Genomic DNA, 16,087 nt, shown 5'->3' with positions numbered 1-16,087 from the left:
ACTTAAATTGTGAGTCGAGATCATCCAAGCCTAGTGTTGCATTATAATATATATGATGATATTAATATATGATATGTGATTATGTGGCTATGTGTGAATATTTGTAATTTAAAAGTGAATATAAAATTAAGTGCATATAGGCCTAAGTGCCATCCGTGTTAAATTTCGGGTTGTAAATAGGTTAAGTGTTGACTATAATCTCAAATCTATTTGGTTTATCTCTTGGAAATTTAAATACACGAATGATGCTGTTCATGTATCTTATTTAGTAGCCTTGTATTTTGGGAAGTTCAGAAAATCTGTTCATTTTCTATGTATCAATCTGCCTATATAAGCAGATCTCTTTTAAGTAATACACACATTGTAATTTCAGCCTATCTTCTTCTTATTTTGATCCTTTTAAACCATTCATAAACATATAAAAACACAACAAATTGGTATCAGAGCATAGGTGAAGGAGAAGCATGGCTGGAGGTTCATCACATACACAGACTCCAATTCCACAACTCACAAAGCTCAACTATGACACTTGGAGCATAAAAATGAAGACTTGGTTGAAGGCTGAAGAAACTTGGGAGATGGTCAGAGATGGTTTCACGGAACCTGAAAATCTGGGAGCTTTGTCACAAGCTCAACAAAATAAAGTAAAGGATGAAAGAAAGAGAGACAACCGAGCTCTAAGCGCTTTGCAGAATGCAGTGGAAGATTCAATTTTTGAGAAGATTGCAGGAGCTGAAACATCCAAGGAGGCTTGGGACATCTTATTTAAGACATTCAAAGGGGCAGACAGGGTGAAGCAAGTGCGTTTACAAACACTTAGAGGTGAAATGGAATCTATGACAATGAAGGAGACAGAAAGTGTTTCAGATTACATCACAAGGGTGGAAAAGGTAACAAATCAACTAAAGAGCAACGGAGAGGAGATAACTGAAGCAAGAATAGTAGAGAAGATCCTTAGATCTTTGACAGACAAATTTGAAAATATTGTCTGTGCAATAGAGGAGTCAAAAAATCTTTCAGAGATGAAGGTAGATGATTTAGTTGGAAGCCTTGAAGCTCATGAACAACGGAAGAAGTTAAAAGAAAAAGAGCCAGTGGCAGAAGCTTTGCAAGTGAAAGTCGAAGATAAAGAAAAGATGTTGTATACACAATAGTATAAAGGAAACCGAGGACGAGGCCGAGGAGGCAGAAATTTTAATAGCTATGGAAGGGCCAATGGACGCGGCATGTACAGACCAGAACATAAAGCACCAATGGTCCAAAATAATTATCGAGGCCAAGGTGGTCGTGGAAGAGGAAGATCAGGAAGAACAACTCAAGGAAAAGAGTGTTACACTTGTGGCAAGTTTGGGCACATCTCAAAAGAGTGCTGGCATAATAAGAATAATGAAGAATGTAAAAATCTGGTGACAAAGCAAGAGGAAGAAAATTTGTTGTTGACTGCAAACAAAGGAGTGAGTCTAGATAATGAGTCAACATGGTACATGGATACAGGTGCAAGTAATCATATGAGTGGGCACCATCATTTGTTTCAAAGTCTAAAAGAAGGAGCATGTGGGAGCGTTTCATTTGGAGATGCATCAAAAGTTCAGGTGATGGGAAAAGGCAGAATAGGCTTTCTACAGAAGAATGGAAAAACTGGAGCAATAGAGGATGTATACTATGTTCCAGATATTAAAGTTAATATTTTAAGTGTTGGACAGTTGTTGCAAAAGGGATATGAAATTCATACAAAGGGGCAGCAGATGCAATTAAGAGACAAAACTGGTAAGGTGGTCTTAAGTTCTGAGATGGAAAGCAATAGAATGTTCAAGGTGAACATGGAATATTCACAAGAAAAGTGTTTACAAATTAAAGAAGGCGAGGCATCTTTGTGGCACAAGAGATTCGGACATCTTAACTATAGAGCTTTGAAGTTGATGGCAAAAAATCAGATGATACACGGACTACCTGATATTGTATTTGATGGTGAGTTCTGTGAAAGCTGCACATATGGAAAATAAGGGAGAAACTCTTTCCAAAAGGGAACAACATACAAAACAAGGGAGCGACTCAATCTGGTACATTCAGACATATGTGGACCCATTACACCCGGATCTTTCAGCGGCAAAAGGTACTTTATTACTTTCATAGATGATTTCACTCGTCGTACTTGGGTATATTTTTTGAATAAAAAATCAGAAGCCTTTGAAGTATTTAAAAGATTTAAAGTCATGGTAGAGAAAATGTCTGGATGTCATATTAAAGCTTTGAGATCAGATAATGGAGGCGAGTTCACTTCCAAAGAATTCAATTTATTTTGTGAGGAACATGGAATTAGAAGATTCTTGACGGCACCATATTCTCCTCAGCAAAACGGAATTGCGGAAAGGAAAAATAGAACCATCATGGATATGGTTAGATCTATGTTGAAAAATAAGGAAATGCCAATGGAGTTTTGGGCAGAGGCAGTGCAGTGCGCTGTTTATATTCAAAATAGATGTATACATTCCAAGCTAGGAAATAAAACACCACAAGAAATGTGGAATGGAAGGAAACCAACCGCACAACACATGAAGGTGTTTGGCAGTATAGCTTATATGCATGTACCTGATCAGAAAAGAAGCAAACTTGACGATAAAAGTAAGAAATTGGTGTTCATCGGATATGATCAGAAGACAAAAGGATACAAGCTTTTTGATCCAGATCAAAATAGGGTTGTAGTCAGCAGGGACGTTCTCATAAAAGAGGCAGACTCATGGGATTGGAAGAAGACAACAAACAATGCAGAAAATTTAAAATCAGAAAAGGCGTCTGTTTCATTCCAAAAAGGGTCAATCTCTTCCGATACAGAAACAGATGAGACAACAAATTCAGATGCTGTTAGAGAAGAGGGTACATCATCTGATGAAGAAGAAGAGAATCAAAAAATGAGAAGTCTGCAAGATATCTATGATGAGACTAATGAAGTGCAGCTAATATGTTTTATGGCGGATGCAGAAAATTTAAGTTTTGAAGAAGCTGTACAAGAAGAAAGTTGGAAAAATGCTATGGATAAAGAGATTGAAGCAATAGAGAGGAACATGACTTGGGAGCTTGTCGATTTGCCAAAAGGTCACAAGCCTTTAGATGTAAAGTGGGTTTATAAAAAGAAGAATGGAGCAATAAAAAAACATAAGGCACGTTTAGTAGTGAAAGGCTACAAACAAAAGGCAGGGATAGATTATGACGAAGTATTTGCTCCCGTAGCAAGGATGGAAAGCATCAGACTACTTATTTCACAAGCTGCTCAATATAATTGGCCTATTTACCAGATGGACGTAAAATCAGCGTTTCTAAATGGAATTCTTGAAGAGGAGGTGTACGTCAAACAACCTCCAGGTTATAAAAAAGTCGGAGAAGAAAGGAAAGTCCTAAAGTTAAAGAAAGCACTATACGGTTTAAAACAAGCGCCACGGACTTGGAATTTCAGAATAGATGGATACCTCAAGAGAAAGGGATTTAAACAATGTTCTTATGAGCATTCAGTTTATGTAAAGAAGGTCGAAGGTAAAATTTTAATTGTTGCTTTATACGTTGATGACTTGATTTTTATGGGTAATTGTCAAAAGCTTATTGATGAGTTCAAAAAGGATATGACACTTGAATTTGAGATGACAGATCTTGGTCTGTTAAAATATTTTTTGGGTTTGGAGATAAAACAGACTGCATCAGGCATATTTTTGTCTCAAGAAAGGTATGCAGATGATATTCTAAGGAAATTCAGGATGGAAAATTGTAAACCAATTTCTACACCAATGGAGCCTGGTGCAAGATTGTCAAAAGCAGAAGGAGGAAGTCGAGTGGATCAAACCAGATATAGGAGTCTCATAGGATGTTTACGATATTTGTGTTGTACAAGACCTGATTTAGCATTCAGTGTTGGCATGGTTAGTAGATTTATGGAGGAACCAAGGAGTTCACATTGGAAAGCAGCAAAGAGGATTTTACAATACATTCAGGGAAGCAAAGGAATGGGCTTGTTTTTCTCAAAGTCAAAAAAATACAAACTAAGGGCATATACAGATTCAGATTGGTGCGGAGACATAGATGACAGAAAAAGCACATCTGGCTATGTGTTCTATATCGGAGATACTGCATTTACATGGCAATCAAAGAAACAACCCATAGTGACCTTGTCAACATGTGAAGCAGAGTATGTAGCTGCTTCCTGGTGTGTATGTCATGCAATATGGCTGAAAATTTTTCTTAAAGAACTTGATCTTCCACAAAATGAGGCAATAGAGATCAAGATGGATAGCAAGTTAGCCATTGAATTAGCAAAGAATCCGGTACATCATGAACGAAGCAAACATATTGATGTGAGGTTTCATTTTATCCGAGAGAAGGTGGCCGAGAAGAAGGTGAAGTTAATTCATGTAAAAAGTCGTGATCAAATTGCTGATATGTTTACAAAACCTTTATCAAAACTTCTGCTCTACAAATTCATGGAGATGATAGGGATGAAGAATGGAAATCAGATTCGAGATTAAGGAAGGAATTTGTTGACTATAATCTCAAATCTATTTGGTTTATCTCTTGGAAATTTAAATACACGAATGATGCTGTTCATGTATCTTATTTAGTAGCCTTGTATTTTGGGAAGTTCAGAAAATCTGTTCATTTTCTATGTATCAATCTGCCTATATAAGCAGATCTCTTTTAAGTAATACACACATTGTAATTTCAGCCTATCTTCTTCTTATTTTGATCCTTTTAAACCATTCATAAACATATAAAAACACAACATTAAGATGGTCAGAATATATTATAATGAGGATTATTATTATTTATGTAGGATCTCGAAACGAGGGAAAACTTGCCATAAAGGTCGAGTGAAGCTCCAGTTGTTGCTCCTACCAATCAGACCAGACCAGCCTTTCTCAAGGCAAGTGATTCAACTTGACCTTCGTACTTACTGTAAATAGTTCATATATATCGATGCAATTATCCTGAGTCATTTTGATATATTTAAATCAAGCGTATCTTTTGTTTATCTTTGAGTTATATAGAGATGCCATGAACCCTCAAGTACGTATTGCAAGTAGTTCAAAAGTCTTTTTCATGATAGTTAAATGCCATGATAAAATGAAGAGTTATTATATTACTTGATTGATCCTCTTGATTAACATGCTGATGATTCCTAAGTATTGATATCTCATCCTGATACTTGAATCCCTATAGAAACTTGCCTTGAATCCTGAAAGCCAGATATTTATCAAAGTGATTCCTCATTGATTGATACCCCTCTTTCTTATCGTAAAGGTTGACAATTCTGATATATCCTGAGCGAAAAGATCATTTCTTCATACCTTAACACCCTTAGTATTCATGAAGCTTATCTTCTTGATGATCCAATACATGTACCTTGACGAGAAACCATTGCTTTAAGCCCAGTTTGGCATTACCCCTTCATATTATCCATTAGCCTCACTAAATTTTCTTGTCCAAGTTTTGACATATGAAAACCTTTTAGTTACCCTAATAGAGTAAAGTTTCATGAATCATGGCCCTGAGAGTTAGTATCATTTTCCCCGTGTTTCGAGTTAATCTATAATCCCTTGATAAAAGTGTTTACTGTAAAAAGAGATTTTAGTTATAATTCGGCATCAGTATTTTTGAAATAAATAAAATGTGGGTTTTCAGTCCCAAAGGGGGATAAATGTTTTCTTTGAATGGTGGATCTGGACCGAGACGCGAGTCCTTTCCACACTTATATTAGGCTTAAAAGTTGCCTAGGGATTCCCATTAATGTTTTAGTACCCAGCGAGGTTCGGGATTACTTCGCGGCTGATCACCGGTTGTAATCTGTAGCGTCATAAAATGATTTTAATTAAGGCATGATTTTAAAATTGTTTTGATACAAGCAAAATGATGCCATCGCGCATAGTTTTATCTCTCGTTATCATTGGTTATGTCTTTCCATTGTCATTCTTTAATGTATATCTCAATTTATGTTTTGTATCGTACTATTAGCAATTGTTGAGCATTTGGCTCACTCCTTGCTTTACCCTGATATTACAGCTAGCAGCTATGCTTAGATTCAAGCAGACTGCCCGTAAGACCTGAGATGCTGATGCTTATGTTCGAGCTCAGGTAGAATAAGTGATAGTAGTTTGTGTGAGGACACGGTTTTTAAAATCAGACGTAATAGTTGGTAGTGTTGGGCTGTTCCAAACCCTAAACTGTAAGATCTTGGATTTGGTTGTATTATTTCTTTTAAAATTTTGTAATAGCTATATTTATTTTGCTGTTCAAGTTGGGGGCGTGACAGGTTTTGGTATCAGAGCTACGGTTTAGAGTCCCTGGACAGCCCAAATAGGTTATAGGTTATGTGTGTAGGATATAGATAATATGCGAGAGAGTAGGATAAGTAAATTTATTATTAATACTCCTCTTATTGGTTGTCAGCAAAGGGCGCATTCCTCGTCATCCTCTGGTTCGGACGACACTATTGCTTTCACGGTGTATGCTGAGTTGAGGCGCGAGTTCGACATGCTTCAGGGCAAGTACGACCGACTGATAGACCGACTGAAGAACGTGTATCCGGACAGCCGAAACTACGAAGGGAAGTCCAAGGAGCAGATGAATGCGAGACTTGAGACCTTGGTTCAGTACGTCAACACTAAGCTTGAGGAGATGCCAGCGCACCGGGACCGCACCAGCCAGTATGTCATTCAGATGGTGGCGGATGAGCTCCAGAGCATTGTGAAGACGCTTCGAGAGGAAAAGACTACCAAGCCCCGTTCAGATGGAGTGGAGCCTTAGTTCTTTCCGTTCACCTTTCATGTTGTTGTACCATCAGACTCTGTGGAATCCCCAGTTGTTTCCGTTGTTTCCTTTAAATAAGCCTGTTATTCCTAGAATCAGACTTTGTCCTAATCCTATGTATTGTGACATTTAAAATTTCAATAATTATGTGCTATTGTTCCATTTGCTCTCAACTGTTTTTTTACATTTTTATCATCATATCTGCTTAATTTGGAAACTTGACCCCATATGTAAAATAAGAATGCCATGCGATACCCTCGAATCATTTTATCATTCATATCTGTTTTTGACACAACTCTTATTTCAGGATCATGCCTCCCAAAAAGAAGAACCCAACAACCACATCCACCACAGACCCAAACATTCTTCGACTACTGGAAACCTTGCAATAGCAGACCAATGCTATAGCTCAACAACAACTAACTCTTCAACAACGAATTGAAAACCAAGATAACCGTGAGCCACACCAACCACCTGAACCACTAGTACCACCTAGACAGATTGTCACTTTCAAGGCTTTTTAGAATGTGAATCCACCTGCATTTCATGATACCACTGATCCAGTGATAGCTAACACATGGATCAAGGAGATGGAAAGGGCTTTTGAGTTAGTACAGTTAGGAGACGATCAGAAGACACCGTATGCTACTTACTTCTTGAAGGGAGAAGTCATCTATTGGTGGGAATCAGTACAAGCTATGGAAGTCACTCAGCAGGTTTCTTGGGAGAGATTTAAGAAGTTATTTCTGGACAAGTATTACCTTAAGTACATGCAGAATCAGATGGAGCTAAAATTTCTTGAGTTGAAGCAAGGGAACATGACTGTATTGGAGTATGAGAAGAATTTCACTGAATTATCGAGGTTTGTGATGAAGTATACCAACACTGAGGAGGAAAAAGCAAAGAAATTTCAACAAGGATTGGAGCCTTGGATCAGAGATAGAGTGGCTATGTTTGAGCTTGAAACTTACGCGGGAGTAGTATAGAAAGCTGCTCTGATTGAGAATAATGGTACGCAGTCAAGGAAGGAAAGGGATAACAAGAAGAGGAAGGTTCCATTTTATGGAGAAAAGTCTGAAGCAGGAAGTTCACAAGATCGGAATATAAAGAGGATTGGTTTCCAGAAGGGTGGAAATTTTCAAAAGAAAGGAAATTTGGGTAAAAGGCAAGAATCGAAGGGGAACAATCAGGCAAGCCAAGGGCAAGTTGGAGAAAACAGGTTCCAGAGGCCAGAATGCAAGCACTGTGGAAGAAGGCACCCCAGAGTGTGTAATAAGCTGATCATGTCATGCTACATGTGCAATCAGAAGGGACATTTGGCGAATGAGTGCAAGATGCCGAAGCCAGGAGTTACGTGTTACAAGTGTGGGAAGACTGGACACATAGCTAGGGAGTGCAAGGCAACCGGACCAGTCAAAGCTCTGATGAATGTGGCAAATGCTAGTGCAAGCGTGCCAGCCGAGGTATTGGCATTACCTCCACCACCTACACCAACCCCGCAAGCAATAACAAGGACATTTGATCTGAAGATGAAGGATGCTGTTCAGAATTCGGAGGTGATAGCAGGTACACTTTTACTCAATAATGTCAAAGCTAAAGTATTGATTGATTCGGGAGCAACAAGATCTTTCATATCAGAAACTTTTGTTGATAAGCTCCAATGTGATAAAATGATTATGAGTGAGGTTGTAAATGTGGTAATTGCGAACCAAGAGAAGATTCCTGTGAATCAATTTTGTCCAAAGTATGAGATCGATATTTCGGGGTATAAGTTTTCAGCCGACTTGATACTCTTCAAGTTGGGAGAGTTTGACATAATTTTAGGAATGGATTGGTTAGGAGAGAATAACGCTCAGATTAATTGTAAGACCAAGAAAGTGTATTTAAAGACGAAGAGTGGAGAGAAGGTAGTATTTAAGGGGCAGAGGCAAGAGCAACTATTTCTTACAATTGTTCAGGCTAAGAAGCTACTTAGAAAAGGTTGTGAGTCGTTCATAGCTTATATAGTGGATTTGGAAAAAGGCAGCCCCAGCATGGAAGATATCCCTGTAGTTAACGAGTTCCCGGATGTGTTTCCCGACGAACTACCAGGCTTACCACCAGATCGACAAATCGAGTTCGAGATCAACCTTGCTCCAGGCACGGAACCAGTTTCAAAGGCCCCATATAGGATGGCACCAGCAGAAATGAAAGAGTTGGCAAGCCAGCTATAAGAATTGTTGGATAAGGGAGTGATTCGGCCAAGTACGTCGCCATGGGGAGCACCCGTTCTGTTTGTAAAGAAGAAAGACGGGAGTATGCGATTATGCATAGACTATCGGGAGTTGAATAAGGTAACGATCAAGAACCGCTACCCGCTACCAAGGATAGATGACCTTTTTGATCAGTTAAAGGGAGCAAAATGCTTTTCGAAGATTGATTTGAGATCGGGATACCATCAATTAAAGATCAAGGAAGAAGATATTCCCAAGACCGCATTCAGGACCAGATATGGGCATTATGAATTCCTAGTAATGCCGTTTGGATTGACCAACGCTCCGGCCGCATTTATGGATCTGATGAATCGGGTATTTAAGAAGTATTTGGACAAATTTGTCGTGGTATTCATTGATGACATCCTTATTTATTCTAAGTCGGAAGAAGAACATAAGCAGCACCTCTAGATAGCATTAGAGATACTTCATCAAGAAAAGTTGTATGCCAAGTTTACCAAATGTGAGTTTTGGTTAAGGGAAGTTCAATTTTTGGGGCATGTCATTAGAAATGAAGGAGTTAAAGTGGATCCGGCAAAGATTGAGGCAGTTATGAGTTGGGAAAGGCCAAAGACTCCTACGGAAGTGCGAAGTTTTCTAGGATTTGCCGGATACTATAGAAGATTCGTCAAGGATTTCTCGAAGATCACCACGCCATTGACCAAGTTAACCAGAAAGAATCAAAAGTTTGAATGAAGTGCAGAATGTGAGGATAACTTTCAAGAGTTGAAGCAGAAATTGGTAATAGCTCCGGTGTTAGTACTTCCAGACAATCAAGGGAACTTTGTAATTTTCAGCGACGCTTCACATAAGGGTTTGGGTTGTGTGTTGATGTAACACAATAAAGTGATCGCATATGTATCAAGACAGTTGAAACCGCATGAGTTAAAGTACCCGACGCATGACTTGGAACTAGCCGCCATAGTGTTCGCACTTAAGATTTGGAGACATTACCTCTACGGAGAGAAGTGTGAAATCTACACGGATCACAAGAGTTTAAAGTACATTTTTACTCAGAAATAGCTCAATATGAGGCAGAGGAGATGGCTGGAATTGATCAAGGACTATGACTGTTCGATAAATTACCATCCTGGAAAGGCGAATGTTGTGGCCGATGCTCTGAGTAGGAAGGAGAGATTGAATAAGATGACAACACCAAATGAGTTATCTGAAGAAATCAAGAGATTTGAACTGGAACTTTGTGATTGTGGAAAAGTTGAGGAAGTTTGTCGCGCAATGACTTTTCAGCCAATACTAGTGGAAAAGATAAAGAAATATCAAGAAGAAGTAATGGAGAAAGAGAAGAATCAGTTATCTGGAGAGGAGATTAATACTCAAAGGGATGAGCAAGGGATACTAAGGTTCTTTTCTAGAATATGGATTCCTCATGTACCTGAATTAAAGAATGAGATCCCTGATTTAACTCGAGATTTGGAAGCAATTTCAGGAATGTCTGGGCACAAAGTTGAATATGAGCACGGCGTACCACCCGCAGACTGATGGCCAGAGTGAAAGGACAATTCAAACAATCAAAGACATGTTGCGCAGTTGCGCAATCGATTTTGCAGGTAGTTGGGAAGATCACTTGCCGTTAATTGAATTCTCTTACAACAACAACTATCATTCCAGTATCGGCATGCCACCATACGAAGCTTTGTACGGGCGAAAATTTAGATCACGAACAAGTTGGGATGAAGTAAGAGAAGGAAGAATTCTCGGCTCGGAATTGGTACAACAGTTGCATGACACAGTCAAGTTAATTCAGAAAAGGTTGCTTGATGCTCAAGATAGACAGAGGAAGTATGCGGATCCAGCGTGTAAGGATGTTCAATTCCAAATTGGCGAAGCTGTTTTGTTGAAGGTGTCACCAAGAAAAGGGTTGTTTAGATTTGGCAAGAAAGGGAAGTTAGCACCTAGATACATAGGTCCTTTTGAAATATTGAGTCAAGTGGGAAATGTGGCCTATGAGTTGGCCTTACCACCTCAGTATCAGCATGTACATAATGTGTTCCATGTGTCATTGCTTAAGAAGTACAATCCTGACGATAGCCATGTGATAGAATATGAACCTGTAGAAATTCAGGCAGACCTGTCATTTGTGGAGCAACCTGTAAAAATACTCGACTGGCAAGTAAAGAGTCTTAGGAATAAGTCGGTAAAGTTAGTGAAAGTACTTTGGAGGAACCCTAAGGTCGAAGAATCGACTTGGGAGTTAGAGTCTGATATGTGTTCCCGGTATCCTCATCTGTTCTCTTAGATTCTGGGGACAGAATCCCTTAAGGGGGAGAGGATGTTACGACCGGCATTTTATGTAATACTAATTGTGAATTTGGTGTAATTATAAAGCCGAATGCAAATATATTCAATGATTGTACGTTGGTGTGAGTGAAAAATTTCTGCATTATAAATTTGCTTTATGTAGTATATGATTTTTCAAAGCAAGAGTTTATTTAATTGCATTATTTTTTATTTATAAGGAATATTCTAAGCCTTGGAAAAATTTTCCTTTAAAAGGTATTTTGTTCACAAATTTTAAAAATGATTTTATAAAGTCTCTAAAAATCCAAGTTATTTTATGGTATAAATTTTATAATTTTTGAACATGTATTTTATTTTATAAAAATAAATCTTTACAAATTTTATTTGTTATAATTAGAAAATTACATGGCTACCCTTGCATGCAAATACTCTTCCAATTCAACTAAGGGGCCAGGAAGACATTTCCAACCCCACTCACTTTCATTCTAATAACCAAATTACCACTTTGTCCTTGCATGCAAATCTACCTAACTATGTTGGAAGGTTACTCTTGTAAAATCTCAAATCCACTCACTTTTGGTCAAATAAAAATCAAACTAACATGATTATTGCTCCACTTTCACCCCACCATTTCCACACTCCTCATTTCCTCCCCCTCCTCTCGGCTCTCCCCTCTCCTCTCGGCTTTTTGGCCGAAGCCATACCCCCTCCCTTTTCTTCATTCTTCATTCAAGCTCCCACTTTCCAATCAAGTAAATGTTACTTCCTATATCTTGATCATACATAATTCAAAGAGTGTTGAGTGAAAAGTTTAAGTTTAAAGGTTGCATGTAAAGGTTTTAGTGAAACTCAAAATACAACCTTGATTCTTGTGAGTTTAGGTTTATTTTTGAGAGGACTACAAGGAATGGAGAAGTGCCAAGTCTTGAGAGGGAAACTTTTGATGATTAAATGGCCATTCCCATCCATTTCATTCGGCCATGACCATATGGGAGCCGAATGAATGGTCCTTAAGACTATTCTTGTTGCTTAAATCAATTTTTGCATGTTTATGTGATAATGACTTGAATTTTGTGGTGAAAATTTGATAAAACTCTTTGCATGCTAAGTGATCATCTAGGTATAGCTTATGCTAGGCTTGCATGTCAATTTTATGATAGAATATATGTAGAAAATATGTTGTTTTGGTTTGTAAAACCCGAAGACATGCATGCATGTAGATTTCTCTTAAAATGTTTTAAGATTTTGATCATTTGGAAAGATTTTGTTAGTGAGCCTTAATTTCAGTAGGAATAATGTGTTAATATTGATTTATGCTTCTTGTTGCATGGTAATAATTCGTGGTTATCTTTTAATAAAAATGCATATCTTGTTGTTTCAAAAGCATGAAGATTTGTGAGTTGTGAAGCATAGTTTCTTTTATTTTGTCATAATTGTACCTTAGGTAAGGATGGTCTCACCCAAGGTTATTTTGAGAATAAGGGAGTTAGTTCAGTAGATTACCATGTTTAAGTCTTGGTTTGAGTATTGGGTTGTTGGTAGTTGAGTTTGTCAAGTCAAAACCTTGGAGAAAGGAGAGTTATAGTTTCTGCAGAAAATCAGTTTAGAACTCAGAGGTTTAGAGTGAGTTTTGACCATGTCATTGATGTGCACTTTGAGGCCCAAGCCACCAGAATTTAGTATTGGGAGTATATAAAAGGTTTTAGGAGTTGGTTGGAGGTTTGCATATCATTTGGTTAGGTGCACAAGTAGAACAACAAAATCTGTCCAGCAGGGGACAGTTTTGTTGCAACGTAGAAATAGGGAGATTTGACCATGTCATGGGTAGGCCCTCATTAGGCCCTATTGGGCCTTAGTTAGAGGGAGTGTCAGAGAACTTTTTCCAACCATAGTTCATAGTATATGAGTTAGAACCATGTGTCGCAAGTTAATTCAAGTCAGGGCATTTTCTGCCCAGAAAAACAGGGGAACCTTGGAATTTTAGCTTAGGCCCAAGAAGGCCCAAGCCAGGCCCTTGAGCCACATCAAGTTTGTGAGATGCCCTTAGGTCAGGAGAGTCTTTTGTAAAAGTTTTGATGGAAAACTTGTAGTTTAAGAGTGTCTAATGCACTCAAGAAACCATGGTTGTCATTCTGAAATTTGCACCAGTGAGCACTTTCACTTATCACATAGTTTTAGAACACTTAGGAGTGAGTATTAGGTCGACCACCATAGTTGTAAGATAGTATAAGGTCAGTAGAGGAAAAGGCACAAGTGAGGGTCAATAGGTTTTGGATAGTTTAGTAAAGGCACATCGAGTTAGGAAGCCAAAATTTAAAGACTTTGTCTAGTTTAGCGACCAAGTGACTTAAGTTGTGAGTCGAGATCATCCAATCCTAGTGTTGCATTATGGTATATATGATGTTATTAATATATGATATGTGATTATGTGGCTATGTGTGAACATTTGTAATTTAAAAGTGAATATAAAATTAAGTGCATATAGGCCTAAGTGCCATCCGTGTTAAATTTCGGGTTGTAAATAGGTTAAGATGGTAAGAATATATTATAATGAGGATTATTATTATTTATGTAGGATCTCGAGATGAGGGAAAACTTGCCATAAAGGTCGAGTGAAGCTCCAGTTGTTGCTCCTACCAGTCAGACCAGACCATCCTTTCTCAAGCCAAGTGATTCAACTTGACCTTCGTATTTACTGTAAATAGTTCATATATATCGATGCAATTATCCTGCGTCATTTTGATATATTTAAATCAAGCGTATCTTTTGTTTATCTTCGAGTTATATAGAGATGCCATGAACCCTCGAGTACGTATTGCAAGTAGTTCAAAAGTCTTTTTCATGATAGTTAAATGCCATGATAAAATGAAGAGTTGTTATATTACTTTATTGATCCTCTTGATTAACATGCTGATGATTCCTAAGTATTGATATCTCATCCTGATACTTGAATCCCTATAGAAACTTACCTTGAATCCTGAAAGCCAGATATTTATCAAAGTGATTCCTTATTGATTGATACCCCTATTTCTTATCCTAAAGCTTGACAATTCTGATATATCCTGAGCTAAAAGATCATTTCTTCATACCTTAACACCCTTAGTATTCATGAAGCTTATCTTCTTGATGATCCAACACCTGTACCTTGACGAGAAACCATTGCTTTAAGCCCAGTTTGGCATTACCCCTTCATATTATCCATTAGCCTCACTAAATTTTCTTGTCCAAGTTTTGACATATGAAAACCTTTTAGTTACCCTAATAGAGTATAGCTTTGTGAATCATGGCCCTGAGAGTTAGTATCATTTTCCCCGTGTTTCGAGTTAATCTATAATCCCTTGATAAAAGTGTTTACTATAAAAAGAGATTTTAGTTATAATTCGGCATCAGTGTTTTTGAAATAAATAAAATATGGGTTTTCAGTCCCAAAGGGGGATAAATGTTTTCTTTGAATGGTTGATCTGGACTGAGACGCGAGTCCTTTCCACACTTATATTAGGCTTAAAAGTTGCCTAGGGATTCCCATTAATGTTTTAGAACCCAGCGAGGTTCGGGATTACTTCGCGGCTGATCACCGGCTGTAATCCGTAGCGTCATAAAATGATTTTGATTAAGACATGATTTTAAAATTGTTTTGATACAAGCAAAATGATGCCATCGCGCATAGTTTTATCTCTCGTTATCATTGGTTATGTCTTTCCATTGTCATTCTTTAATGTATATCTCGATTTATGTTTTGTATCGTACTGTTAGCATTTGTTGAGCATTTGGCTCACTCCTTGCTTTACCCTGATATTACAGCTAGCAGCTATGGTTAGATTCAAGCAAACTGCCCGTAAGACCTGTGATGCTGATGCTTATGTTCGAGCTCAGGTAGAATAAGTGATAGTAGTTTGTGTGAGGACACAGTTTTTAAAATCAGATGTAATAGTTGGTAGTATTGGGCTGTTCCAAACCCTAAACTGTAAGATCTTGGATTTGGTTGTATTATTTCTTTTAAAATTTTGTAATAGCTATATTTATTTTGCTGTTCAAGTTGGGGGTGTGACATGTACTCTCTCGAAAGGATGAACAAATATCCTTGAGAGCTGCTAGTTTATGCACAAGATATAATAATATCGTAATGCTTATAATATGAACCTAAACTATGCTTTATATAGAGCACAACTACCAATGTATAAGAAATCCTTTTCTATTAACAACAAGGAAACCTATACAATTGCTTCTGAGATAAAGTCCTTCACCGACTTGAGCTCCTGTTTCCTTTTCCTCCTTAAAGGTCAACTAATGTGACAAATACTGATTTCATCATCCGTTGATATCATCATGTGTTGATATTGTTATTAGTCGAATATCAACATCCGTCGATGTCATCATCATCCGTCGATGCAATCATCATCATCCGTCGATGCTTGTAATCATCTGTCGATGCTTGTAACTATCATCCGTTGATGTTAGTAATTATCATTTGTCGATGCTTCTGATAGTTTCTGTTTAATATTATTAATTGCTCCTAACAATCTCCCCCAACTTGTTAATTATAGAATTATGGAAAAGTTCCAATTGATGATATCAAAACTATCTAAATGCAGGAATCAAGTATGCATATTCAATCTTACTTCAGTGAATATCAGACTTTACTCTTCATCCTGAACTGCTTCTTTAACTTGAGCAATGTCAGAGGTTAACTCCACTTTTTCAGCTCAGAATGCTTCCAGAAATCTTCCTTCTTTCACCATCTTGGATGATTTGTGCTTCAATAATCTTCCTTTTCTTTTTTTCAACAA

The 16,087-nt window shown here is 37.7% G+C and overlaps 1 protein-coding gene across 1 annotated transcript; it reads left to right on the top strand.

Annotated features, from left to right (window-relative positions):
- Nucleotides 1-464: 464 nt before the first annotated feature.
- LOC141674652 (uncharacterized) lies at nt 465-1,154 on the top strand. The gene has a single exon (XM_074481377.1). The coding sequence runs from the start codon at nt 465-467 to the stop codon at nt 1,152-1,154; it is 690 nt and encodes a 229-aa protein (XP_074337478.1).
- The last annotated feature ends 14,933 nt before the right edge of the window (nt 1,155-16,087 follow it).

The sequence above is a fragment of the Apium graveolens genome, chromosome 1 (assembly GCF_009905375.1).
Source record: "Apium graveolens cultivar Ventura chromosome 1, ASM990537v1, whole genome shotgun sequence".
NCBI lineage: Eukaryota > Viridiplantae > Streptophyta > Magnoliopsida > Apiales > Apiaceae > Apium > Apium graveolens.
The sequence above is the reverse complement of the archived record's forward strand: the minus strand, read 5'-3'. Positions and strand labels throughout refer to the sequence as shown.